Below are 27,819 nucleotides of genomic sequence, written 5' to 3'. Positions count from 1 at the left end.
GGGTCCAAATTATTCATACTTTATATGTTGAAGTCAACTTTCAGGAGTACCACTACTCCTCTTACTCTCCTTCTCCTTCTCCCTATTCCTTCCCCCTATTCCTTCCCCTCCTCCTCTCCCTCCTCCTCCTTCACTTCCCATTCTTCTTCTCCTCATTCTCCCCCTCCTCCTCTTCCTCCTCCTCCTCCTTTTCCTTCTTCTCCTCCTCTTCCTCCTCCTCCTCTTCCTCCTCCTCCTCTTCTTCTTCTTCTTCTCCTTCTTCTTCTTCTTCTTCTTCTTCTTCTTCTTCTTCTTCTTCTTCTTCTTCTTCTTCTTCTTCCTCTTCTTCTTCTTCTTCTTCTCCTCTCATCAACCATCTTGTTGAAGCAGAGTAAAAATCATTATCTGCATTTTATAGGTAAACAAACCAAGTGTTAAATGAAGTGCCAGAGTTCTATTCCCAAGTTAGTCCTCTAGTGCATATACAATAGGTCCATTACTGGTCATTTGCAGATCTATTTTTAAAATCTGTGGATATAGAAGGGAGAAAAAGTATCTCAGAAACCACTTTTTTTCCCCTAAAAATGAAAGAAGAATCTTCCTTTAAATGGGGCAGAAATCAAAGGCAAAGCAGACAGAGTCAATTAGCAGTTGAAGCCCTGTTGAAAGCTTCACCTAAAACGCTCCTTTCCACTCTGGAAGTGACAGATCACCAGCTAGAACCCATACAGATTTGTAGAGTGTATAATTTTAAGTATAATGTATACTTAAAAATGTATAATTTTAAGTATAATGTATATCAGAGTGATATCAAATATCACTCTGATATTTGATCTCTGGGGTGATTACAAATGACAATGTTGTCATTCATTATGGTTCTCAAGGCACTTGTTATGACTCATGAAAACAAGATTGATTGAGCATTCAGAAAAGAGGATAAATTGCCAAAACAGAAATGTTTGGTATCTATAGATTCATGGATGAAAATAAATAAATGCTAAAATAATAGGAAGGTGAAACTGCAGGAGAAGTCATCTCTTGTTATTCATTATGCCAGGTGTGCTGCATTGCTTAATGCTGTGGTCTGTTTACATAATCATTGTTTTGTTTGAGACCCACACTGGTTTAATCCCCATTGGTTTAATCCCCACTGGTTCACAGTCTTTTTCCACCCCGCCCCCTTATCCTACGTACGTCCTGTTTTCCACCCTACCACTTCCGTCTTAGAAGATATTTAAAGGCAGATTCTTTTCTGATTAAAAAACACATTGGATTGCGTTCCCAGCTCAGCCATGAGTCCCTGCTCATCTGTCTCTGGCCCAGGAAGCTAGCCTGGCAATCTCTACCAGTTTCTCTGCAGTGAGATGCACTTTGTCCTCAAGATTGCCTAGAAAACAATAGGTGGGGCTTAATTAGAAGAATGGGAGGTCTGGGTCTACAGTTGAGTAGTAGGATACATGATCTGCATGGAGAGTTGAGTTTGATCCCTGTCACCAAGTAAAATGGAAGTGGCAGTCAAAACAGGGATGTCCAGATTGAGATGAAAGCCTTACATGAAAGTGTTGTGTTATCATGGCAGATGTAGTAGGATCCCAAAAAGTGACACAGAGAGACATAAGTTGTGTGCTCTGAGAGGCCTAAGGGTAGTCTCCATGGAAGACCCCCCACCAAAGGAGGGGGATTGGGACATACAATAGAGAGCCCCCCCTTAAGAGCCAGAACTCTTTTACAGCAAAGCATACAATACATCAAAAATTCCAGGTTACAAAGGAGTTGGTTCAGCAGCAAGCAGGACAGTGGTATGTGGGTAAATAGCATTAGGATTCAGAAAACAGAAATTGGTTCTCTAAGTCAGCAACTAGGTTGTCCCAATCTCACTAAGTTACTAATTCTCCACATTCACACCCAGGGTCAGCTTACCCAGGAACCATTGCATCCTGGGTGCCATTGCCACTGACCCCCATCCTTGTCTAAGGAGCTCACAGATAACTTTGCTGCGGAAGAGTTCTCCAGTTGCTGGGCTAGGTATTCAGTATACATCAAGTCTGAAGTCATCAGATATCTAGTTGGAGTGTGTTGCTACATAAAAAGCCTCAACTTATTTATTAATACCGGTATATGTGTGAGTGATTTGAATTTTTGTTTGTTTCTTTTTAATACTTCCAATTGCTTATGAATAAACATTTCTTTGTTTATTTTATCAACTCTTACCACTTTGCAGTAACAAGCACTGCCAAATGATCAGGCCTCCTGAGTGCCTTGAAACATAATTTTGATGAGTCATCATGGTACCAGTGTGTGATTTCACAGGGCAGGCTGACTTTCCAGAGAGACAGAAAAAGAGGATGAGAGACCACAGCACCAGAGCCTGACCCTGGCAATGATATTCTCATGTGAGTGCCAGTAGCTCAAGGGACACAGAGGGAACCACACAATAATTATCTTTCTTCTTCCAGAAAAAGGAGTTGAACTGAAGTAACATGCCAGGATAGGGCTATTCTGGTTTGGAGATAATAGAACATGGAACAAATCTCTGCTTAGCCTCCCTTACAAAATTACTCTTCTGGTGGTCATTATTCAGAGATACAACTTAACCTCTAGTCTATGCAATTTGCACCTTGAGTCTCCCTTTCCATATAACAGAAAATATCTAAGGAGTTGTGTCTCTGTCAGTGATGGGGAAGGGAGAAGAGAACAGGGTTCAAGCCTGACATTTAGAAGCTGGGGCATCCTGAAGATTCTTCATGCATGGAAAAAGCACTGATAGGTGATAGCAAGATTTCCTTCAGCTTAAAAAATGGAGGCGCTGAATTAAGTCACAGAGAATTAGACCCACCTAGATTATAAATGCCAGGAACTTAAGTTTTCAAGAAGACAATGCTCTCTTCCTTAACCCCCAACCACGCGTGTAGCAACTAATAGTTCCCGTGAGGTGCAATAATAGAATGAATGTATCTTAAAGAAAAGGTTTAGGAGAATAATGACCAAAGGAAAATCTTTGTGGTTTTTTGTTTATTTGTTTGTTTGTTTGTTTGTTTTTTCCTTTGGCAGCTACAACTAATAAGTCACTCTTGCACTTACTTGTTTATCTACTTGTAGTTAACCTGTGGCAATTTACTTCTGCCATATAATTAAGAAAAGGTAGAAGCAAGTCAGTTTAGTGAAAGGAAGGACAGCTGTGTGGTAAAGGACAGAATTCAGCTTTCAGTGGTGAAGTGAGTGCAGTATTTACTAATTAAGTTTTCAGTGAAACTAGTCAGTTTTACTAGTCAGTTTTCAGTGAAGCACACTTGAAGTGTAAATGTTATAATGCTGTAATATTCCAGTTGAAAACGGAAAGATAAACACAGAATGAAGCCCTTCATATTTTTCAGTTGACCCAGATTACACTAGAGGCTAATATTTCTGTGGAGACGGCTACAGGGGTTGTGTGCCCAACTATCTGGCATACTGCTGGCTAATTACCTTGTAAATTAAATAAGTAAATCTACCCCCCCCCCCCCCGCACAGGAGACTTTGGGGGTGGGGGGTGGTGCGGTGGAAATCTGGTTGTCCTTGTGGGACAAAGTGAATGTGCTCTCCTCTCATCTGACTCCTTGAACTGCAATTCTGATGTATAAAGAGCTCAGCGCCCCAGCCTCAGAATCTACCTCTCATCCCTTTAAAATGAGTGGCATTTAGCCAAATGATCTGGGTCTTTGCCATCACTAACATCAGCCTTTTATTTTTGCTCTAAGTGGCAGGGTTGTACAATTTTATTCTTACCATCTATTAAACAAAAAAAACATTTAAAGTCTGACACCTGTGTCCCCCCCCCATGTTATTGGAGGTGAGGGACAGCTGATTTGCAATGCAGCTGTTAACATAGGTACAACCTCTCATCTCCTCTGAAGAGATGTCTGCAAGACTCACAGTCCTACAATTTAGGTCCTTGTCCACCATCATAAAGCAGGATCTCAGAGGTCCCCTTCCCATCCCATCCCATCCCATCCCATCCCATCCCATCCCATCCCATCCCATCCCATCCCATCCCATCCCATCCCATCCCATCCCATCCCATTCCTTTCCCCTTTTCCCCAGAGTCCTTTGCTTTAGTACCATTCCCAGTCCAAATTTCAACTTGTGTTTCCTCTTACTTACTGTCTTTGGATCCTAGGTTCCACCTATGAGTGAGATTATTTGGTCTGCTTGTCATCCTTCTCTTTCTGGCTTATTTCATTCAAGGTGATACTTTTCAGATTCTGGTCAGGATATGACAAAAGAGATGACTCTGTCGTTTTTAACAGCTACATAGTTACAGCTTGAATGGCAATGAAGGCAGGACAGGTTTTCAAATCTACTCTTCTGTCCCATTGTTTCAGAGGATATGGATATAAGAGAAAGGAAGAAGTAGAAGCTCATATCTGGCTTATTTCTTGAAAAATAGAAAATGAAAATTTCAAGTAAGCACGACAGGACCATAGGGTCATGAGGTCATCTGGACATCCGAATCGTGAAGCGTTAGGGTTTTTTTTCTTTTCTTTTGTTTTGTTTTATTTCTGATTTGCCCCCAGGATTATTGCTGGGGCTCAGTGCCTGCACCACAAATCCACTGCTCCTGGAGGCCATCTTTTCCCTTTTGTTGCTCTTGTTGTCTATCTTTGTTGTTGTTAATATTATTGTTGTCATTGTTGTTGGATAGGACAGAGAGAAATTGAGAGAGGAGAAGAAGACAGAGAAGGGGAGAGAAAGACAGACACCTGCAGACCTGCTTCACTGCCTGTGAAGCGACTTTCCTGCAGATGGGGAGCCGGGGGCTCGAACCAGGGTCCTTATGCAGGTCCTTGTGCTTTGTGCCATGTGCGCTTAACCCACTGAGCTACTGCCCAGCCCCTAAGCTTTAGGTTTTTTGTGCATTTCTTTTTCGTCCCTATTTTAAAAACTCTACTGCTTGTCTTGAAGACAAAAGACAACCAGGAAGGCATGTGGGTGTGAATTTTTGCTTCAAGTCCTTTATTATGCAAAATTAGCCATTTCCTGCAAAATGGTTCTTGAGAACAGAGTGCTGGGCAGGGGAGATAGCAGAATGGTTATGCAGAAAGAGTTTCATGCCTGAAATGCAAAAGTCCCAGGATCAATTCCCTTTACCACCATAAACCAGAGCTGAGCAGTGCTCTGGTCTCTCAGTCTCTGTCTCTCTCCCTCTCTCATAAATAAAATATATTAGCAAAAGAAAATGGAGTGGGAGTGGGGCACTAATGCACCAGGTTAAGTACACATAGCACAAAGCACAAGGACTGGCTCAAGAATGTGGGTTCAAGCCCCTGGCTCACCACCTTCAGGGGGATCACTTTGCAAGCGGTGAAGCAGGCCTGCAAGTGAGTATCTGTCTACCCCACCATCTGTCTTCCCCTTCACTCTCAATTTCTTTCTGTCCAATCCAACAACAACAGTGACAACAATGGCCACCAGGAGCAGTGGATTTGTAGTATAGGCACCAAGGCCCAGCAATAACTCTGGAGACAAGAGAGAGAGACAGAGACAGAGACAGAGAGAGAGAGAGAGAGAGAGAACAGAGTAGTAACTATAACTATCATTTTTTTCTAGTGTATCAAGTAAAAAACATTCCATCCTTGTAGGATCATATAAGATAACTCTGTCATTTTGAGTCTAGTCTCAATGACTTGGGTTCTGGGCTACCAACAGATTCCAAAAGTGACCCACCTTTTTTTTTTTTTTTAATATTGATGGATTTATTTATTCCCTTTTGTTGCCCTTGTTGTTTTATTGTTGTAGTTATTGATGCCGTTGTTGTTGTTGGATAGAACAGAGAGAAATGGCGAGAGGAGGGGAGGACAGAGGGGGAGAAAAAGAGAGACACCTGCCGACCTGTTTGACTGCCTGTGAAGGGAACCTCATGCAGGTGTGGAGCTGGGGGCTTGAACTGGGATCCTTATGCCAGCCCTTGCGCTTTGCACCACATGCACTTAACCCACTGTGCTACTGCCCAACTCCCTAAAGTGACCCATCTTAATGGACTTCTGGGATTCTAATATTAATATTAGAATCTAAACATCAACTGTGATTGAGCCATTAACAAATTAAATACCAAAAATTCAGTTGAGGACATAGGCCACTATTTTTAATTAAAAACAACAAAGAGTTAACATTGAAAAATCACTTCTGAGTTTTATAAATAGGAAATTGGATTTCTTAATGGGTAATTTTAATACTTTAGGAGCATAAATACACCTGGAGCACTTAAGCTGTAAGTCAGTGACTCAGAGAATAAGGGTACAGAATCCTGAAATAAGCAACAGCAAAATGGCCACTTAAGCTCTTCAAGAAAAAATTGCAGAAAATAAATTAATTCTTTTAAATATGCATGAATCTCCTGAGTGGGGGAATATGCTGAAATGGTGCTAAATGATTTCCCTTCCTTATACGTGTACTGAAGTATTAATAACACTTTGCTCTGCGCCTTAAACCTTTGATTAGAACAGACCCCTAGAACATTTGCCTTTAATTGCTGGAAAGGTAATGTATATAATAAAATGGAAAATTCCAATCACAGGATAGGTTGATCTCACTGACTTGGGAAAGTGGGTAGCATGTTTATGGAGAACACATGAAAACTTGGAAGGAATGAGAAGTGATATTTGATTAAATTGTTAGAGAAGAGCTCTGGAGACGCTGAGGTACTTTCGCAGGAACTTCTGGAAAGTTTGAAACATAGCAGTGTTGCCCTTAAAATACAAGGGGAGATTTGATCAACCTCTCTGAGACTGTGTGACACAGCACTGTAATACAATTCTAATAGTCAGTGGGGTTGGGCAGAGGTGCATCTGGTTGAGTGCATGTGTTACAATGTGCAAGAACCCAGGTTCTAGTCCCCAGTTCCCACCTGTAGGGGGAAAGCTTTGCAAGTGGTGAAGCAGAGCTGTCTCTGTCTCTCTCCCTCTCTATCACCCCCTTCCCTCTCAATTGCTGGCTGTCTCTATCCAATAAATAAGTCAAAATAATTTAAAGCAAGTTTTAAAATTTTTTAAATAATATATTTGTAGACTACAAGATATATATGTAGATAGATAGATAGATGATAGATAGATAGATAGATAGATAGATAGATAGATAGATAGATAGATATAGATAGATAGAAATAGAGGAAATACTCAGGAAATACAGACATGAAATTCTGGTATTTGTATACTTGCGTATTCACAAACCATGTAGTTAAATCATGGACTAGAGGAAAGGGGGGCAGTAGTGTTAGAGAGATGGAAAGCAGGGACAAACTCCAAGCTAAGGTCTGCCCTTGTCTAGGCTACATTCATTGAGATGATTTAAAGGAGTAGAATATAGGAAATTCCTACTGGAGCTCCTCGTGCTGACAGTCAGGTAACTTTCTTTTAAGACAGACTTTCCTTTTTGATGCCAAGGCAGAAAAGAAGAGCTTGGCAGCAGAGAACAGAGTTGGAACCCAGGAGATGGAACTGGCATGAATGAAGCGTAAAGAAGGAGTTGGAAGTTTTGCCCTGAAATAAAAATAATCAGAAGAGCTTCCAAGAACCATAGAACTAGGGAGGGAGGGATAGGAAAGACAACCACTTACTTTTCTGAACATGGAAAAAAATATTAACTCAAGCCTATGTCTGTTACGATGTCCCTGTATTTCTGTTGAGTTTCTGTTATCACAATAATTGTTACTTTGTCTTGGAACTATGGCTAGAATCAAGTCAAAACTGGTAGCTTTTTGTGTTTGTTTGTTTTTGTTTATTACTGTTAATCTTTTAAGTTTGCAGAGATACAAACGTTCCCACTGAGGATTTCAATAATTTGTAACTCATTTCGAAGCATGTGTATCCCTATGGTAGAATATTTCCTGTGATGCCAAGGGCTCATTATTTGTCTACTAATTTGTTCTCTTGGGAAGCTCATAAGTTACTGTTACACATAATCTTTAAAGAGAAATCTTTTGGGGCAACTGTGAAGTGAAACAGCACATTCCAGGAAGATGGCACTGCATTTGCAAGAGAATTCATGCCAGGTCAAGACTATTTTATGTAACTGGAGAAGGCGATAGAGGGAGGTAGTAAAAAGAGGACAGAAAGTGGTAGAAGTGTAAGTGAGATGAGAGCACAAAAGCTCTTGTGTCCTATCAGCGTGACCAGTAGTTCTGTCAGTCCAGTCCTCGAGGGGGTAAATACAAAACGAGAAATGGTTTGGTCAGGGAATGAAAAGGAGAATTCATTCTGCTCCTGAGGTAGCAGAATAGAATTTATAATTCTTTGAGAATAGTAGGACAGAATGTTTGCCATTTATTTGGGAAGGGGGTGAATATTTGCTGGGAATCCAGGTGTTGACGACTAAGTTGGCTGTGACTTTTTCCATGAAACTGGAATAAGAAAATCCAGATGCAGAATAGCCTTTCTATAGGGACAGCACCAGCTCGTGACAGGTGGCTTAATTAGGGTCTGGGGAGCAGTTTGACTCCTTCCGAAGATGTTTCCAGGAGGCTGTGGGATGCCTAGTTGTTCTAGTTGTACAGGCTTTTGCAAATGCAATCCCTTTACTAATCGTGGAAAACAAGATGTTTCAGAGATTCATCTTCATGCAATTTCTGCAACCTGGACTTTTCTACCTGTTCTCTGCCAGCTGTGCCACTATTCTACTGTAGCTACTGGCTTCCACTGTTTTAGTGTGAGTGTGTGTGTGTGCATGTGTAGGCGGGATTCCATACATGTGACATTTACTACTGACTTTTAATAGAAGTTCTTTTTTACACACACACACACACACACACACACACACACACACACACACACACACGGCCTTCCTGTACTCCTCCCCACCTGTCTAGCTAACCTACCTCATAAGTAATCCTTACCGCCTTTATGCCCATAAGTAGTTACTTGAGAGTAGCATGGCCCAGGTAGGTTCGATTTTTTATTATTCATATTGGATTGACTCTTGTACGCTCCACCCTGTTCCTAACCCCTTCCCTAGATCAGTGCTTTTCTTCTACCCTTCACTAGTTTATATTTATTTATTTATTTATTTATTTATGTATTTATTTATGAATTATTAAAGAACAGGGAAAGGGAGGTATAAGGTACTTGTCTATGTGTATATAGTATGCTTGTCTGCTTTGCATAAGTTGCAGGATGCTGGAGCCCAAGATCCAGGTGGCATAAGAAGACATTTGGACATATTCCATAGGCAATAAGGGAGAGATTTTAGACAGAGGAGAAAATAAACACTCTTGTTTCATTGTTGACACTCAACAGTGATGATTCTGGAATTACTTGTGGTATAGGGAGGACTGAAAAAAAAAAGAGGTAGTAAGAAGTGCTCTATTGGTACACTGGCGGTAGTGCAACAGGTTAAGCCCGCGTGGCGCAAAGTGCAAGGACAGGAGTAAGGATCCCAGTTCGAGCCCCCGGCTCCCCACCTGCAGGGGAGTCGCTTCACAAGCAGTGAAGCAAGTCTGTAGGTGTCTGTCTTTCTCTCCCCCTCTCTGTCTTCCCCTCCTCTCTCCATTTCTCTCTGTCCTATCCAACAAAGACAACCTTAATAACAACAACAACAATAACTACAACAATAAAAAAAACAATGGCAACCAAAGGGAAAATAAATAAATATATATATATTTTAAAAATTGCTCTATTTTTTATGCATTAGTCTCACCTTTTTTTCATTTTTTTTATTTCTTTATTGGGAGATCAATGGTTCACAGTTGACAGTAAAATGCACTGGTTTGTACATATGTAACATTTCTCAGTTTTCCACATAACAATTCAGCCCCCTCCTCTTGACCAGGCCTTCCTTTGCCATCATGCTCCAGGACATAAGAGCCAAGCAGAACAGACTTGCAGCCGCTAGAGGAGGAGGTAGGCAGGTATCTGGAGGTGGTTGTTTGTTAAAAGGAAAGGGTGAGTAAGAACTGGCAGTGGTAGAACTCGCTCTTTCCTTGAACAGAATCTATATATTTCTTTCTCCTCTTTGCTACTTTTTAAAAAAAATTTAAGAAAATATTTATTTATTTATTTCCTTTTTGTTGCCCTTGTTGTTTTTATTGTTGTTGTAGTTATTATTGCTGTTGATGTCATCCTTGTTGGATAGGACAGAGAGAAATGGAGAGAGGAGGGGAAGACAGAGAGAAAGACACCTGCAGACCTGCTTCACTTCCTGTGAAGTGACTCCCCTGCAGGTGGGGAGCCCGGGGTTCAAACCGGGATCCTTAGTCCTTGCGCTTTGCACCACGTGTGCTTAACCCTCTGCTACTGCCCAACTCCCCTCTTTGCTACTTTAAAGATGTCTCCCAGGTCTATGGTTTATGTTTGTGGTTCTGTTTTACTGTGTTTACCTTGGTGAGAGTTAATGTTGCTTGTTTCTTTCTCTGTGCCATCCCTTCCAGTAATTCTCGCAAGACGGGTCTGGTAGTGGCAAACCAAAAAAAAAAAAAAAATGCTTTTGTTAATATCTGATAATACTTTACTGTACTGCTCCTTCATATTTGGATGATAGTCTTACAGGGTAAAGTATGTGTGGCTAGAAGTTGTCATCTTTTAGCATCATGGATATAATTAAAGTCAGATGAAATATGAAATGAGAACTTTATGACAGTCACCAGAATAAACACAAGAAGCATTTCTTCCTCATTGTAAAGGGGTAAAAATCTGACTTTTTTTTTAAAAGATGCCTATACTAAATAATAATCTTTTAAAATATATATCATTGATCTATAAAACTCCAAATTCTACTTCCATATGAAAGTGGATATTCTTTTCTTCAAGTACATTATTTGCGGGGGTCAGACAGTAGCACAGCGGATTAAGTGCACATGGCTCTAAGCACAATGACCAGCGAAGGATCCCAGTTCAAGCCCCCGGTTCCCAGCCTGCAGGGGGGTCACTTCACAGGCAGTGAAGTAAGTCGGCAAGTGTCTATCTTTCTCTCCCCAGTCTTCCCCTCCTCTCTCGATTTCTCTCTGTCCTGTCCAACAACAGTAATAATTAAGACAACAACAAGGGTTAACAACAAGGGCAACAAAATGGGGAAAATGACCTCCAGGAGCAGTGGATTCATAGTGCAGGCACGGAGCCCCAGCAATAAACCTGGAGGCAAAAAAAAAACAAAAAAAAAACAAGATTTGTGTTGTCACTTTGATCTTTCTAACAAGCACAAGACTGTAAAGACATATCTCTCCTTATCACATTATGTCTTTTCACATTGTGAAAAGTGACAGAACACTGCCTCTATAATGTAGTCCACCCTGTTGTTCTGATGCAAATAAGTGATCTGACAATCTTCTGGTTAAAACAAAGTGATGCAACTTAAAGGACCAGTTTTACTCCACATGAAGGTTTTCAAACATTAGGAGATCCTCTCAATTATATAACCACATTACATACCCACTTTATGTCATTTAACTTAGCTGGTGCCCTCAACAATAAAGGCTATGCTTAGAGGGTAGAATTTAACTGTTACCTACAGGTAATAAGTGCATTGTAACCTGTAATGTGTACGTTGCAATATGTATCCTGTACATTGTAATGAGCATGCTGCTCAACTGTGTCTTAAAAATATGTATCCTTGGGCTAGGGAAGCAGCATAATGGTTATGCAAAAGCCTTTCATACCTGAGGCTCTGAGGTTCCAGGTTCAATACCCAGCACCACCATAAGCCAGAACTGAGCAGTGTTCTATTCTTTCTCTCTGTATTTCTCTCATTAAAATTAAATAAAAGGGAGTCAGGCAGTAGCGCAGTGGGTTAAGTGCAGGTGGCACAAAGCGGAAAGACCAGCATAAGGATCCCGGTTCAAGCCCCCGGCTCCCCACCTGCAGGGGAGTCACTTCACAGGCTGTGAAGCAGGTCTGCAGGTGTCTTTCTTTCTCTCCCCCTCTCTGTCTTCCCCTCCTCTCTCCATTTCTCTCTGTCCTATCCAACATCAGTAACACCAATAACTACAACAATAAAACAACAAGGGCAACAAAAGGGAATAAATAAATAATATTAAAAATAATAATAATTAATTAATTAATTCTTCTTCTTCTAGCGTTTGCCCTTCTTCCGTAGCCAGTCAACAGCGTCAGGTTGAGCCTGATGTCAAGTTTCGAGACCTCCTTTGAATCTGGAGAGGTGGCAGTCGTTGACTATGTGGGTCATAGTCTGTCTGGAGCCACAGGGGCAGTTCGGGTCGTCTCTGGCTCCCCAGTGATGGAACATAGCGGCGCACCAGCCATGGCCTGTTCGATAGCAATTGAGGAGGGCCCAATCATAACGTGCTAGGTCAAAGCCGGGTTGACGCTTGCAGGGGTCTGTGATGAGGTGTTTGTTCTTTACCTCAGCTGACTGCCAACTCTGTTTCCAAGAGTCTGGAACAGAGAAGTTCAGTGTAGGCGTAGGGGACCAGATTGGGTGACGAGACGTCAAGCGTTGGACAGGGTGGGCGAAGATATCCGCGTATATCGAGCGTAGACGTGGGAAATGAACTTAGATGATGCCGCATCCCAGCGCATATCTGGCGGGGCAATGTTGCTAAGAACTGGCAGCCATGGAACCGGGGTGGAACGGATGGTTCCAGAAATTATCCTCATGGAGGAATATAATTTGGAATCGACCAAGTGGACATGGGGGCTACGGAACCATACTGGGGCACAGTATTCTGCAGTGGAATAGCATCATGCCAGAGAGGATTATCGTAGTGTGGAAGCGCTCGCGCCCCATGAGGAGCTGGCCAGTCTTGCCATGATGTGATTCCTCGCACCCACCTTTGCTGCAGTTTTTATGAGATGTTTGTGAAATGACAGAGTGCGATCGAGAGTAACGCCAAGATAGACTGGCTGGGCTTCATGCCGGATTCTCGTATCGCCAAGCTGCACATTAAGCTCACGCGATGCCGAGGCATGGTGTAGATAGAAAACAGATGATACCGTTTTTGCAGTGCTAGGGATTAATTAATTAAAATGTTTTTAAAGAACATGTATCCTACAATAACTTTAATAGTAGAATTTTCAGGAGCTTTCTCCTGAAATATTGTTGCATCACAGCTATGTTTCTAGTGATTAACTTGCCTTTTTAATAGCTCTCTGTGATAGTTTTCTAATCAGCGTACAGGAGCCATCATCAAAACTAGAATTCTTAATTCTGAGCCAAAACAGTTGGAGTCCAAGCAAATCAGGACTATTAATAAGGTTTACGAGGAAAAAAAAAACATCAATCATCATTCCTTCTCTGAACTCTGCATATTTTATTGGGTGGAAAAAAAAAGTGTATCAAAGTTTTTGTACTATAAAGCCTTTAAGAAATTTGAATGGTATACATATTAGCATGTAGTGCTCTCAAAACTTGATTTGTGAGGGAGAGTCAGCTAATGTATTCATAATTTTAATCTTGTTAATGACTCTGAAATTGGGCAGTAATTACTCTAGAATTAGAGGCTCAATTTTGTACATTGGTGATGTGTTTCCAATCACTTGCCAATGTGGTAACAATAATAAATTATATGTCTATCTTCAGTGAGATTGTGATGGACAGCTGAAATAGTAGGATTCAAACACAATGAAATGTCAAGCATTTCACCTGAATGTTAAGAATGTATGAAGTTTCTGAAACTTCAAGGCCACTTTTAACATTGTGCAAATCAAGCACTTAGTGTGCGCACGTCTTAGTATCAAAGTGTTCATAGTGGCTTCAGTTTGGATAAGGTTTGTGAATATGAACAGTCTCAAGTAGCATGCTTCCTGTAAACAGTTTCCTTAGTACCAAGTAAGGAAGCTTTGTAAAGCACATGAAAGCCAGACAGTTGAGCACAGAGCCTGACCCACATTCACAGTCAACCAAATTGAATAGAAACATGGAGATCTCAGAAAGGAAGATCCACTGGCCCTGGAATGGTCTAAGGATGCCTTTTAATTTCCTAATGATGAGTTTTAAACTTATACAATAAAGATGACCTATGTCAATATTTTGTATCCAAAGCCAGGGGTCTTGCACATGAGTAATTTCACTGCTTTAAAGCCCATTTTTCATTAAAATAGAAACAGACACCATGGCAACAGAATATCCCTGCTATGTGAGATGAGGGCTCAAAACCATGGCAAGGCAGGAACCCTACCTATGAGATAGTTCTATGCCTTCAAACAATTTTTTTAATTGCTGAACCCTAAACCCAGCCAAACTTTTATCTAAGTCCTTAAACCATAATAGTAGATGAACAACTATTTTGTCAGAAGTTAAGCATAGTTAGAAATGCTACGTCATATAGTGACTTATGAGTCACAGGGGACATAGCACATTGAATGTGTATCTCTGCTGTATACTTCTTCAGCCAGAAGTAATAACTTGTAAATACCCAGTGATTACTTCGTGCTTCCTTATGTGACAGTAGTCTCCTCTCTGTAAATTAACTCCCGGTGTCAAGTGTCATTTTACAGACTGAGAAACAGGTAGAGAGAGTAGTTACTTTCCTGCCAGGGTCACAGAGCCTTTGAGCAATTGCTGAGTTTGTGTTTGATGAGCTGACTCCAGAAGCCAGGTACTCAGCACTCACCTACCACCTTCACCCCCCTCATCTAGACCTCAGAGTCCCCAGGGCTGCTAAAGGGAGAATTTTGCAACATAGGTTTGAAGAAAACTTTGCAGAGAACTTGTTGTCTGATGACTCTCTAGTTAAATTAGCCTATATATAGCCCAGGAGTTTTCTTTCCTTCTTTTTTTTTTCAAAAAAACAGAAGCATATTACTTGTTTCTTTTTCAAAAAAATATTTATTTTATTTTATTTTTGAGAGAAATGCAGAGAGAGAGAGAAAAAAAACACCAGAGCACTGCTCAGCTCTGGCTTATGGTGGTGCGGGGGATTGAACCTGAGATTTAGGAGTCTCAGGCATGAGAGTCTGTTTGCATAACCATTATGCTATCTCCCCCTGCCCTCTTTCTTTTGTTTTTATATTTTATTTATTTGATAGAGACAGTGATTGAGAAAAAAAAAGGGGGTGGGAGATAGAGAGAAAGAGAGAAAGAACACCTGCAACGCTGCTCCACCACTTGCAAAGTTTTACCCCTGCAGGTGGGGATCAAGGGTTTGAACCCAGCTCCTTGCACATTGCAACAGGTGCACTCAACCAGATGCACCACCACCCGGCCCCAGGACTTTAATCATTATTATTATTATTATTACCTTCTTTGCAGCCTTTTGAAGTGCTTTTGAAATCCAGGAAGGTTTTACCCAGGGTGCACCCCTTAATTAGCCTAAGACTGTTGTGTACGAGTGCTAGATTGTGGGGTGAAGGTTAAAAAAGACTACATTTCAGTGTTCAGGTAGTGGTTCACCTAGTAAAATGCACACGCTATCATGTTTAGAGTCAGGTGTGAGCCCCTGGTCACGCCATGGGAACACCTGCAGGAAAGTGTCATGGCCCCTGGAATAATACTGTGGTGTCTGTCTCTACCTCTCTCTTCCTATCACCCTCCATTAAAAATAATAATAATAATAATAACTCCCAGGAGCAGTGGAGTCACGCAGGCACAGAGCCCCAGATATAACACTGGTAGCAAGCAAGAAAGAGAGGAATTAAAAGAGAAAGAAAAAAAAAACTATATTGCTATCTAAGCTGACTTCTGCTGCCGAGTCCCTGCCTTACTCCTACAATGCAGACATAAGATGGGGAAGGGTAGAAAAGACCCCTAAAATTAAGATCATTCTTAGCTCAGTTCCCTGCCATAGGACCTTTAGTCATGCTGAGTCCTTATGTTAAATTTATTTGCTTATTTATATTCATTTTATTTTAATGCGATGTATAAATAGAAAGATAGAGAAGAGAAAGATATGAATAGAGTTATGGATAGAAAGATAAGAGAGATAAGATAAAGATAATATAAGAGGGGCTGTCCTGCTACCTAGCTCCAGCCAGGCTTCAAACCTTGAGGTTCTCAAAAGGAGCAGGAGGGGGGAGGGAAGGGAGCCAAGGATGAACATCTTGTCACTTTTTTTCTTTTTTTTTTTTTTCTTTGAATGAATGTCACTTTTTGAGGCAAAAAAGGAAACTGTGGACATTTTAAACACCCTTTTCTTTGGGATAGGCTCTTGCCCCAGGACCTGTCTCCTCCCAAAAACACTAATCCACTTCCCTAAGGTAACCAGAGGCTCTCCCACCCCAGCTGAATCCCTCTGAAAATGGAGCTAGTGTGGCTATATGATGTCACTCAACCTCATTTTGCTGGACCAAATCTGGAGGGAAAACCCTTAGGTGGCCCAGGGGACTGTACCCAGGTGGGGAGGGGTAGAAAAAAATGGTAGCAATTTTTACATTGCTTTGTATAGTATTTATTGATTCAGGAAACAAAACAAATTCTGAAAAAAATTATTTGAAAAAAAATAGATAAAGATAAGAGAGAGATAGGAAGAGACACCAAAGCCCTGCTTAGTTCTGTTTGATGATGGTGCTGATGATTGAACCTGGGACCTCAGAGCCTCAGGCATGAAAGCCTTTTACAGAACCATTATGCTGCTTCCTCTGGCCCCTGAGCCTCCAAACCATTGCTCTCATGTGATTCCACACAACCCAGAGATTCCCTCAGAATTCTCCACTGGGTTCTTGGAACATTTTTCAATGAGGCCCTGCTCTTTGTACACAGATCTAGTGATTCCCTAACTCTGCAGCTTATCTGTGACATGATAAGTGATGAAAGCTCAGGTTTTGGAAAGTGTTGGTGTCGATAACAGAACAGAGGACCGCATCTGGTAAGATTCTGTAAAAGGGGACACCTATTTCTGTACGTTAGCAGTCTTGGGGGGTGGGGGAGACCCTATTCACATGGAGCTCTTATTAGTGTCTCACACTGCTGGTCTTAGTTTATACTATATGTTCCTGTGACTGCAGGTAAAGAAATAACTATCCACTGAGAGACTCACCACCTTAATTAATTTGTGAGCTCATGCATGCACACCCATTTACATGGGGAGAAGGAGGGAAGAAAGAAGAATAAAAGGGAGATAGGAAGCAAGCAGCTGTAGGAATAAAGAGTGAGACCCCCGGGGGGCCAGGTGGTAGTGGACCTGACTGAGCACACAAGTTACAGTGCACAAGGACCCAGGTTCAAGTCCCTGGTCCCCACCTGCAGGAGGAAAGCTTCATGAGTGGTGAAGTAGTGCTGCAGATGTCTCTCTGTCTCTCTTTCTGTCTATCCCACCCTTCCCTCTCAATTTCTGGTTTTAAATAAAGATATTAATAAAAAATAAAAAGAAGAGTGGGACCCCCCCCCCCATGGCTTCAAGAGAAGAAGAGGGACTCTTGAGAGCAGGCTAATTCACACGGCAAGGATTAGATGCTCTCTAACTAGAGGTTTACCCTGCCAAATAGATAGGTTTCCCCAGCAGAAAGGGTGTTTCTGGTAAAAATTCCAGCTATGGATTGTGCACTAAATTTTCATTCAATTTTTTCAAATAATTTTATTGGACAGGGAAGGTTCATGTTTTACGTAGTGCAGTTGTGGACACATGGGTACAGTATCTTATCCTCCCATGATAGGTGTTTGAAAAACACTGTCACCCTCATCGCCACCACAAGGCCTCCTTCCATGATCTTGCTCTAGCGCAGAAGTATATAACACCCTTTCCACCTTCTTCCCCTACAGTTCTTTGCTTTGGTGCAATATGCCACCCCCAGCCCAAGTTTCACCTTATATGTTCTCATTCTTTCCTTGTTTTTCAAGTTCTACCTATAGGTAAGAACATTCAGTGCTTGTCCTTATCTCACTTAACATGATAACATCAAGAGCCATCCAAATGGAAGCAATGGCCTTATCATCTGTAGCAGTTAAGGAGAACACCACCAGGTTCTAAGTCATTCCTCTGTCCTTGGGCATCTGAGTTGCTTTCAGGATTCAACTGTTCCTAACTGTAGCTATAAGCATAGGTGTACATATGTGAAAGATTCTTCATATAGGGGTTTTTGATTTCTTTGGATAAATCTCCTGAAGATAAATGACTTTGTCACAGTGTAGGTCCATGTCTAATGTTCTGAGAAATCTCCAGACTGTTTTTCCACAGGGGTTGGACTAATTTACATTCCCAGCAGCAGTGTAAAGGGGGTCCTTTTCCCCCCCACATCCTCAGCAGTGCTTGTGTCTGTCCTTTCTTTTTTTTGTTGTTGTTGTTGTAGTTATTATTGTTGTTTTTGATGTCATCATCATTGTTGGATAGGACAGAGAGAAATGGAGAGAGGAGGGGAAGACAGAGAGGGGGAGAGAAGGATAGACACCTGCAGACCTGCTTTACCGCCTGTGAATCGACCCCCCTGCAGGTGGGGAGCCGGGGGCTCGAACCGGGATTCTTAATGCTGGTCCTTGTGCTCTTTCCATTTTGAATATATTTTTTAATGTGGTTATTGCTGCTGAGTTTAGTGAGTTCTTTTAAATTGTAGTTATTAGCCTTTTATCTGATGTATGACATGGAAAGATCTTCCCCTACTCTTTAGTGTGTGTTTTGTTTGTTTTTTATTTGTTTTATTATTTTTTATTTTGGTAATGGTTTCCTCTGCTGTGCATAAGCTTTTCAGTTTGAAATGGTCCCACTGGTTTATTTTTGTTTTTATTTTCCTTGCTGTTGGACTCAAGTCCAAAGCAGACATCGTGACATGTTCTCCCAATGTTTTTTTTTTTTTCTATGTTTGGTAGTTTCTGGCCTAATATCTATGTTTTTGATGCATATGGAGTTGACATTTTATAGGATGATAGATGGTAGTCCTGCTTCATTTGCACATTTCAGTTTGATTTTCCCAACACCATTTGTTGACAAGACTCTTCTTATGTTTTATTTAACATGGGGGGGGCATTTTCTTTTTTTTTCTTTTTTTTTAATTTTTTAATTTTTAAAAAATTTTTATTTATTCCCTTTTGTTGCCCTTGTTGTTTTATTGTTGTAGTTATTATTATTGTTGTTGTCGTCGTTGTTGGATAGGACAGAGAGAAATGGAGAGAGGAGGGGAAGACAGAGAGGAGGAGAGAAAGACAGACACCTGCAGACCTGCTTCACTGCCTGTAAAGCGACTCCCCTGCAGGTGGGGAGCCGGGCTTCGAACCGGGATCCTTATGCCGGTCCTTGTGCTTTGCCCCACCTGTGCTTAACCTGCTGCGCTACAGCCCGACTCCCGGGGGGGGGGCATTTTCATTCTTTGAAATAGTTAAGTAAGTTTCTCCTCAGCTTGCAGGACTTTTATTGACTTTAACTGGAATTAATCCACATGGCAAGTCTGTAGGTCTTATTCTCATTATCTTGGGGGGGGGTGGTCAGGAAAAGGTTGGTTTCCATGCCTATTACTAATTATTATTTGCCAGTGATTGGGCAAGAAGATTTATTCTTTTCTTTTTTTTTGCTATTACATGTGCTGATAATTAAACATCTACCTAGTGTTGTTTTCAACGGGTTATGTTGTTTTCGCCGGGCTGGCTTCACAGGCGGATAACAGAGGACCAGGGACTCATGGTTGAGCTGTAGGCAGTATCTCTTTATTCATGCAGGACGCAGCACAATCTAAGACGAGCTAAGCTAAACTCAAGTACCCTAAAACTCACAATGCTGTCTTTATATATACTTGCCAAGTAGGGTGGAAACAGGATGTGACATAGAGAGGGTGGAGAGAAAAGTGACTGTCGAAAATCAGAGTGTGACAAGGAGAGGATCAGGGTGTGACAAGGAGAGGGGGTGGAGCAGGCGAGAATCCTATCACTGAACCACCAATGCCCTGGAGGGAGTGCTTTATGTAAATGTAAAAGTGGTTTATGTAAATAGACCAAAGCTTTGAATGGGATTAAATCTATCCCTATATAGGCATATGGTTAAGCAGAAGCCAGGGGGAGCTGGCATACTATCCAACAACCTAGAATAATAAAAAAACTATTCATCTGCTTTCCTAGAAATAACCACAAGAAGATTAAATGCCATCAAATGAATTTTCATTTCAGAAAACTAATATTTGCTTAGTGGTTTAACTGCCTCCCCCCCCCAAAAAAAAAAATCTGAGAGTTCTCTCTTCCACCATCACCACCAATTTTGTTGATCTGTGATTTTTTTAATTGTGGTAATATGGCCATATAACTATGATTTTTTTTAAAAAAAACTTCATGATTATTTATCTCCAATAATGCACCTTGCTGTCATATTAAGAATGCCCCTTTTTAGTCTGGGGAAGAAAATACAGCTCTAGTATTAACTTGCATGCAAGAGGTTCCAGGTTTAATCTCTACCATCACCACTGTCCAGAGCTAAACGTTGTGTTCTGATCCAAAAAAATAGGGAACCAGGCGATAGTACACCTGGTTAAGCACTCACATTACAGTATGCAAGGGTCCAGATTCAAGCCCCTGGTCCCCACTTGCAGGGGGAAAGCTTCATGAGTGATAAAGCAAGTGTCTGTGTCTCTCTATCTCCCCCCTCTCAATTTCTCTCTGTCTCTATCCAATAATTAGGAAAAAATAAAATATGTTCAAAATGAAAAATAAGATTCCTTTTTAAAATGACAGCTTCGAATTTATACTGTGACCTACTTGTCACCTTTATCCCATTCCACATTTGGGCTGTAATTTTTCCTGTGTCACTTTATAGATCCCGTAGAAACATTTTCTCCCCCCCCCCACTCACCCCCAGAGGATTCTGTTATAGCATGGATTAGCTGAATACTTGAAAACAGGAAGACAGATACTTCCCGAGAAAGAAGATGAAAGGAGGGAAAGTAACTGATGCTCTTGACATCAAAGTGGTTTCATACCAGTTGCCTCCGGTGATCCTTCTAGCTGGAGGGCAGAAGAGCAGAGAACTGCTCTCCTAGGCTCTAGACTGTCCTTTACCAGCCAAGCCTCCTCCCCCTTGGTAATGCCTGACTGTAAAAGTTCAGAACAATCAGTGTTGAATCAGGACAGAAATTTGTCCTTTCTTTTCTTTCTTTTTTTTTTTTTCAATTAAAATGTGTCTCCTCCTGTGGTATTAAGAGTCATTGAAATTATTGTGCCCAATAGCTGACCTTAAAGTAAGTCGGAAAGGGATTCTTTAAGACAAATCTCCTAGCTATCCACTGAAGCCTGAGATCTAGGGAGGGAAGAGAAATGCCACTGCTTTGAGGGTTTGTTTGTTGGGCTTTGGATTCAGGCTGTTGTCCCACTAGCATTCTGAGAGCCCTGAGGTCCTTGCTGGATTTCTTTCAATACTTTGACTCGGAGATAATTGAAAAATGCAAGCCCTGAGGGTCAGGATGGAGGAGCTGTGCATCAGTGTGGATGTATGACCTCCTTGCCTTCTCTCTTTCTGTGTCCTGATTGTCATTCAACTGCCATCATTTCTGCAGCCTCCTGTCTCTGGATCCAGATCTGAAACACTGGCCCGCAGTTTTTATTTCTGTCATGAAGGGTCTATTGGCTACATGGGTGGGAAGGATGAGTGACTACTTGAATCCACAAGCTCCAAGGATAGGATGAAAAAAAGCACACCCCCATCTCTGCCCTGTCAGCTCCTAAAAGTGACTAACTGACAGACATGGGGTTGGGGGGAGAAGACTGCTCACTTGGATGGCACAGGGGACCTCCTGTTCATCTGCTAAGTGAGTTCACCAAAGGGTCTATCTCCTTCTGTGCAATGCTTAGACTATGAAGATTGAGGGGATTTTTTTTTCTCTTTTCCTTTCTTTTCTTTCCTTTCTTTCTTTCTTTCTTTCTTTTTTTAACTATCTAATTAAAGAAAGAACTTCTTTCATTGGGAATCCTTCTCTTGCAAGTAAGATTTCTCATCTCTTAGAGAGCATAATTTACCATGTGTGAAGTCAGTGTCCATGGATGGTGGAATGGTGCTGTGGTATCTGTCCTTTCTCTGTCACCTTTCTCTTCCTTTCCTTTCTCTCCTTAAAAGATTAAAAAAAAAAAAAATTCATCCAGGGGCCCGGATGGTGGTGCACCTGGCTAAGTGCTTACATTACAGTGCATAAGAACTCAGGTTTGAGCCCTTGGTCCCCTTCTGCAGGGGGGAAGCTTCAGAAGTGGTGAAGCAGGGCTGCAGGTGTCTCTCTGTCCCTCTCCCTCTCTATCACCCCCTTCCCTCTCAAGTTCTGACTGTTTCTTAGATCTAATAAATAAATAAAGATAATAATTTTTTTAAAATTTTTATTTATAAAAAGGAAACACTGACAAAAACCATAGGATAAGAGGGGTACAACTCCACACAATTCCCACCACCAGAACTCCCTATCCCATCCCCTTCCCTGATAGCTTTCCTATTCTTTACCCCTCTGGGAGCATGGACCCAGGATCATTGTGGGGTACAGAAAGTGGAAGGTCTGGCATCTGTAATTGCTTCCCCGCTTAACATGGGAGTTGCAGGATGATCCATACTCCCAGCCTGTCTCTCTCTTTTCCTAGTGGAGCAGGGCTCTGGAGAAGCTGGGATCCAGGACACATTGGTGGGGTTGTCTGTCCAGGGAATTCTGGTTGGCTTCATGGTAGCATCTGGTGGCTGAAAAAAGAGTTAACATATAAAGCCCAACAAATTGTTGACTAATCATGAGCCTAAAGGCTGAAAAAGTACATATGGAGAGTTGGGTAAACAACAAGGGCAACAAAAAGGGGGAAAAAAAAAAACAACTTTATTAAAAAAAAAAGTGGGGGGAGTCTCTGTCTTGTAGGTAGTTAGCAGTCCTATTTTAATTATATTCCAAAGAGACCATGAATATACTAGTTGTCTTTTTTTAAATTTTTTAATAAAAAAATTACCCTCAGGAACTTACTCAGTGATGACCATACATGCACAAGTCCTTAGATTCATTCCCTAGTGGTGTAAGACAAAAAGGAGAGGGTCTGGGTGGTGGCACACCCCGGGCTAAGCACACAGAGAATGAGGTGCAAGGACCCAAACAAAAATCTGGGTTTGGGAATTGGGCAGTAGCGCAGTGGGTTAAGCGCACGGGGCGCAAAGTGCAAGGACCAGTTAGGATCCTGGTTCGAGCCCCCGGCTCCCCACCTGCAGGGAAGTCGCTTCACAGGTGCTGAAGCAGGTCTGCAGACATCTCTCTGTCTCTCTTCCTCTCTATCTCCCCCATCTCTCTCAATTTCTCTCTGTCTCCATCCAATAACAAATAAATTAAAAAAAAAATTTTTAAATGTGTGAACTTTAAAAAAAAATCTGGATTTGAGCCTTTGCTCCCCACCTGCAGGGAGTCTGCTTCATAAGAGATAAAGCAGGTCTTTCTCTCTCCCTCCCTTTCTTCCCCTCCTCTCTCATTTTCTCTGTGCTATCCAATAAAATGAAAAAGAAAAAAATTGCTACAAAGGGCTGTGGATTGGGTGTGCTATCCCCAGTGATGATAACCCTGGAGGCAGAGAGAGAGAGAGAGAGAGAGAGAGAGAGAGAGAATCTTCCTCTTGACACTCAGATAACCATGATAATTAACTACTAGACCTGGCAGCCCACTTGTGTGCTTCAGTTTCTGCCTGGAAGGAAATGGCCAGTCTGCTGAGAAACACTACTGAACATCTCATCCACTGTGCCATGTTTTCTAGCCTAGTAACTGAGCCAAAATATATATATTGAAATACTGTAATTCAAGAGTAAAAGAAGAGAGTCTGAGCCAGTGGCAAAGTTTGACCTATTTTGCCCTTCCTACAACTACATTACATTGCCTATTAGTGCTCCCTGCAAAAAAGGTCAATCAATCCATCAATCAATATGAAATAAAATAAAAGTCTGAGTTGATTGGCCAAAAGCCTTGACCTTTCTCTTTAGTAAATACTGCAGCTTATATACTTCAGGTGTTGGTCTAGCTCACAGTATCAGATGAGAGACGTGCCCTCTCTCCCTCACTGGCAGATCTGATACCTGTGCTCTGCCTCTGTCTTTAACCCCTAGGTCCTTTGCCATCAGCAGACAGTCCGCCTCCCTGCTGCAAATCACTTAACTTCCTGGGTCAGGCAGTAAAACTCCAGAGCATTCTTTTGATTGAATCAGACCCAGAACTCAGAGGGATGACTGATTACCTATCAGTGTATTAATGAATCATCTATCCATTTCAGGAACAGACATTATGGTCTTACCTCTGACAGATGGAAATAAACAGATTTATTTGCCACTGCTCACACCCTTTGTGAGACCTTATCATTTGTAAGGAAAGTCGTTCCCACAATTACAGACTAGTCTTGCATCCTGCCATTTGCAAAGTGATCTCAGCTTTCAGAGTGAATGTGGTTTTCATAGCATCCAGCGTGACACTTCGCTGTGCTTGATTGTGCTCCCGAAGCACCTTTGCAAAGGAAGCTTTGTCGGAGCTGCAGTGCCATCTACAGCCTAGACTGAACACAGCACAGTCCATTTCTCTTGGACATTACAAGGAATGCAGCCACAAGGGAGTTAAAATGCACAGGTGTTTAGAGTCGGCTGTGTACAGAAAATAAAACTATTGTTGCATTAACTAAAAATGTCTGCATGTTTGCAAAAACACTATGATTCTTTTTCCACTGTTCCCAGCAGAGTTTTTGTCTGGTTTGTAGATAGAGGATGAATGGTGCCGGGTTGGGGGCGGGGGGGGCAGGAAAAGGAGCATTGCTTCACCACTTACTAAGTTTCCTCTTTGCTATGGTTCTCACTTGTGATGCCAGGGGCTTGAACCTGGGCCCATTTGAACATCTTTGAAAGAGGAACCTTGCAGTGTGTGACTTTCTAGTTAACGCTACATAAATTGTTTTGGACTTGGTATTTGTTTCATGGCCTGCTTCTTTACTCTGTCCAGAACTTGTATCTTACTCTTCTGCCTAAACTTAATCACTATGAGAGAGACAGAGAGAGAGTTCTGTTTAATTGACTGTATTTTCGCACAAAGATAGAATAAAATCAGACTCTTAAATACTTGTAGTATGTGAATGAGACAGCCTCCCTGCATTGTGCAAGTAAGAGGATTTAATATGGAAAGACGACTACCCTCCAGAAATCTCAAGTTATTGCCTTTAAAATGGGTTGTGAAGGGCCAGCAAGATAAATGACTTGAGTAGTGCTTTGCTTTGCCATGTGCATCAACCAAGTTTAAACCTGATCCCCAGCACACTGAAAAAAAAGTTCAGTGCTATGGGTTTTTTTTTCTCTCTTTCTGTCTCTCTATTTGAGTATATCAGTGCAAAGTGAACCAAAAGATGACTGAAACAAAAAAAGGGATGTCAATACCTATTTTTATCTTTCTGTTGTTAGGAAAACCAAATCAGATAATGGACTAATGGATGGCAACGTACTGTAAACAGTAAGACACTATAAAATTTAAGTATTTGTTCCAGTAATCACTTTTATTTTTTTATTTTCATAACCAAGATAGATAGACAGATAGATTAGATAGATAGATAGATAGATAGATAGATAGATAGATAGATAAATAGACAGATTAGACAGCTAGCTAGATAGATAGATAGATAGACAGACAGACAGATAGATAGATAGAGTTGAACATTGCTCAGTTCTGGTATAATGTAGGGCCTCAGGCATGTGAGTCTGTTCTGTCATCTCCATTGGCCAAGAATTATATCTTTATTGCACTTTAAAAATGTAAGAAATACAGGGCGTTCCTTCCTGTCCTTCCTTCGGATTTCCTGAGGGCCTTTTCAAGTGTATGTGTCTGGGCCAAACCATTATAGATCAGGACCTGAGAATCTTCACAAGAAACAGAAGAACAACAACAACCAAACAGTTCTCTGGTAGGGGTGCCCATTAAACTTTCAGAGGTAGTATCATAAAAAAGAAAAGAAGTCAAAATTGAATTGAACCCAAAATGAAAGCTATTCTTCATGGTGGTGTGCGGGCCTCAGTTATCTCTTGATACAAATTTGGTTCCCATAAAAGATGAGTTTCTTTGTCATAGAGGAAATAAATACCACATGTGTTGCTGTCTACTATTTATCTTATGGTGTAGAGCACCACCTTCTGTAAACATTTAGAAGCATCTATTCTATACTATTTTATATGCAGAGATTAGTTTAATACGTGAAATTACTTAATGTTAGAGAGATTTACAAGCATCCCACAATGTGAGATGCAGATATTACAGAGAGGGATTTTTTTAAGAAAGCGAAGGAAAAAGGTCTAGGCTATTATAAAATTGAATTTTGATTTCATTAATGAGAAATAGTATTTTTGCAACTGCTACTTAGCAAATTAGTATTTTAGTTTATCATAGTGTCAACTTCTTCATATTGAAGTTTTATTCCAGCCATACTCTTTTCCCTTTTTCTGTTCTATTTATTGATTATTTACAAAATTACAAAATAACAGGTCCTCATTCCCTCCACTGGAAACTGCAGTGTTTCTCTCAAAGTCACAGATATAAGTTGACTATTATTTATATAACTACATAACACACACACACACACACACACACACACACACACACATTTGCCCTTTGTTTCTATGGTTCTGCCTTCTTGTCCTTCTTAAGTCACACCTACACTTAATTTCTTATTTCCACTTCTCTCTGAGTCCTGATGGAATTGGAGTACAGTGTCCTCTGGTCATCTTCCCCTAACATTTCCCTCCTTCTCCAGGAGTATGGACCAAAATAATTTTGGGGGGTGCAGTTCTGGCTTCTGTAATTGCTTCTCCACTGAACATGGGCATTGGTAGGTTGATCCATACCCCCAGCCTCTTTCTATCTTCCCCTAGTGGGGTAGGGCTCTGGTTACCCATCCTCTTTTTCTTAAGCCTCTTCAGGGAAATAACTGGGGAAGACCATATTGTAAAGGAACAAAAGGATGAATATGGGATGATCTCACTCATAGACAGAAGTTGAAAAACAAGATCAGAAGGGAAAACACTAAGCAGAACCTAGACTGGAGTTGGTGCCTTGCACCAAAGTAAAAGTCTCTGGAATGGGAGGGAGCATTCAGGTTCTGGAACATGATGGCAGAGGAGGACCTAGTGGAGGTTGAATTGTTATGTGGAAAACCAGGAAATGTTATGCATATACAAACTATTGTGTTTTACTGTCCACTGTAAACTATTAATCCCCTATTAAAGAAATTTTGAAAAAGAAAATATATGTATAACCAGATTTGCAGATTAACTATAGAAGAAGTCAAACATTTCTTTGTGTGATAACAGGCTCATATATATTACATGTTTCCATATGATATACATATGTCTTAGACTAGTGTTTTTTCTTCTGTTTGGACTAGGTTTGCCTTGAGGAACTTATGTGTATACTGAGTCACCATTTAAATTATATCTCTGGCCTTACACTATGAGTGAGTGGATTCTATATTTTCTCAGAATTAAGCAAGTTATTTGGGAGGTGACTGAAAGTGGAATTTGGAGGTTGAAGTGGATTTTTTTCCTCACGGTCTTGATATTTCACCCAGATATATATTTCTCATTTATCCATAAAGTGTCACATATAATAGATGAAGTGTCTGTCTACCAAGCATTTCTATATTAGCTCTGTAAGAGAGAAACCAAGTTCAAGAATGCTAGGCCTCCCATGACCCAGGTGGAGATATTGGTCAATGCAATCATGATCAACAGTCAAGACAGGAAAATGCTATGATAAGTGCCTTGTAGGTAATGAGCAAACGAAGACTGTAGACAAGTGCTGAGGAAGGTGGCTTTAAGTTAGGTACTCATGGAAAATCCTCTGAGGAACTAAGATTTGAAGAATGAGGAAACACTCACCATGAAAACAAGGCTTCGGACCCTGGGGGAAACAGGTACAAAATGAGGAAAAGGTCTCTGAATTTTTTTTTTAATTTTTCTTTATAAAATAGAAACACTGACAGAACCATAGGATAAGAGGGGTACAATTCCACACAGTTCCCACCACCAGAACTCTGTATCCCATCTCCTTTCTTGATAGC

General features: G+C 41.1%; 1 protein-coding gene across 5 annotated transcripts in view; it reads left to right on the top strand.

Moving 5' to 3' along the window:
- The window catches only part of TPK1 (thiamin pyrophosphokinase 1), a 453,436-nt gene that overhangs the window by 344,978 nt on the left and 80,639 nt on the right, over positions 1-27,819 (top strand). The window contains exon 9 of one of the 5 annotated variants that reach the window (XM_060196760.1): positions 25,175-25,215. The exons of the other annotated variants lie outside the window; for them this stretch is intronic. Within the exon in view, the coding sequence (XP_060052743.1) occupies positions 25,175-25,200 (26 nt within the window). The 3' untranslated portion in view covers positions 25,201-25,215. Of the gene's footprint in view, positions 1-25,174; positions 25,216-27,819 lie in introns of those variants that run through there. 5 annotated transcript variants of the gene reach the window in all.

Source organism: Erinaceus europaeus, chromosome 8, assembly GCF_950295315.1.
Source record: "Erinaceus europaeus chromosome 8, mEriEur2.1, whole genome shotgun sequence".
Taxonomy (NCBI): Eukaryota; Metazoa; Chordata; class Mammalia; order Eulipotyphla; family Erinaceidae; genus Erinaceus; species Erinaceus europaeus.
Note: the sequence above shows the minus strand (reverse complement) of the source record. Positions and strands in the feature narration are given on the sequence as shown.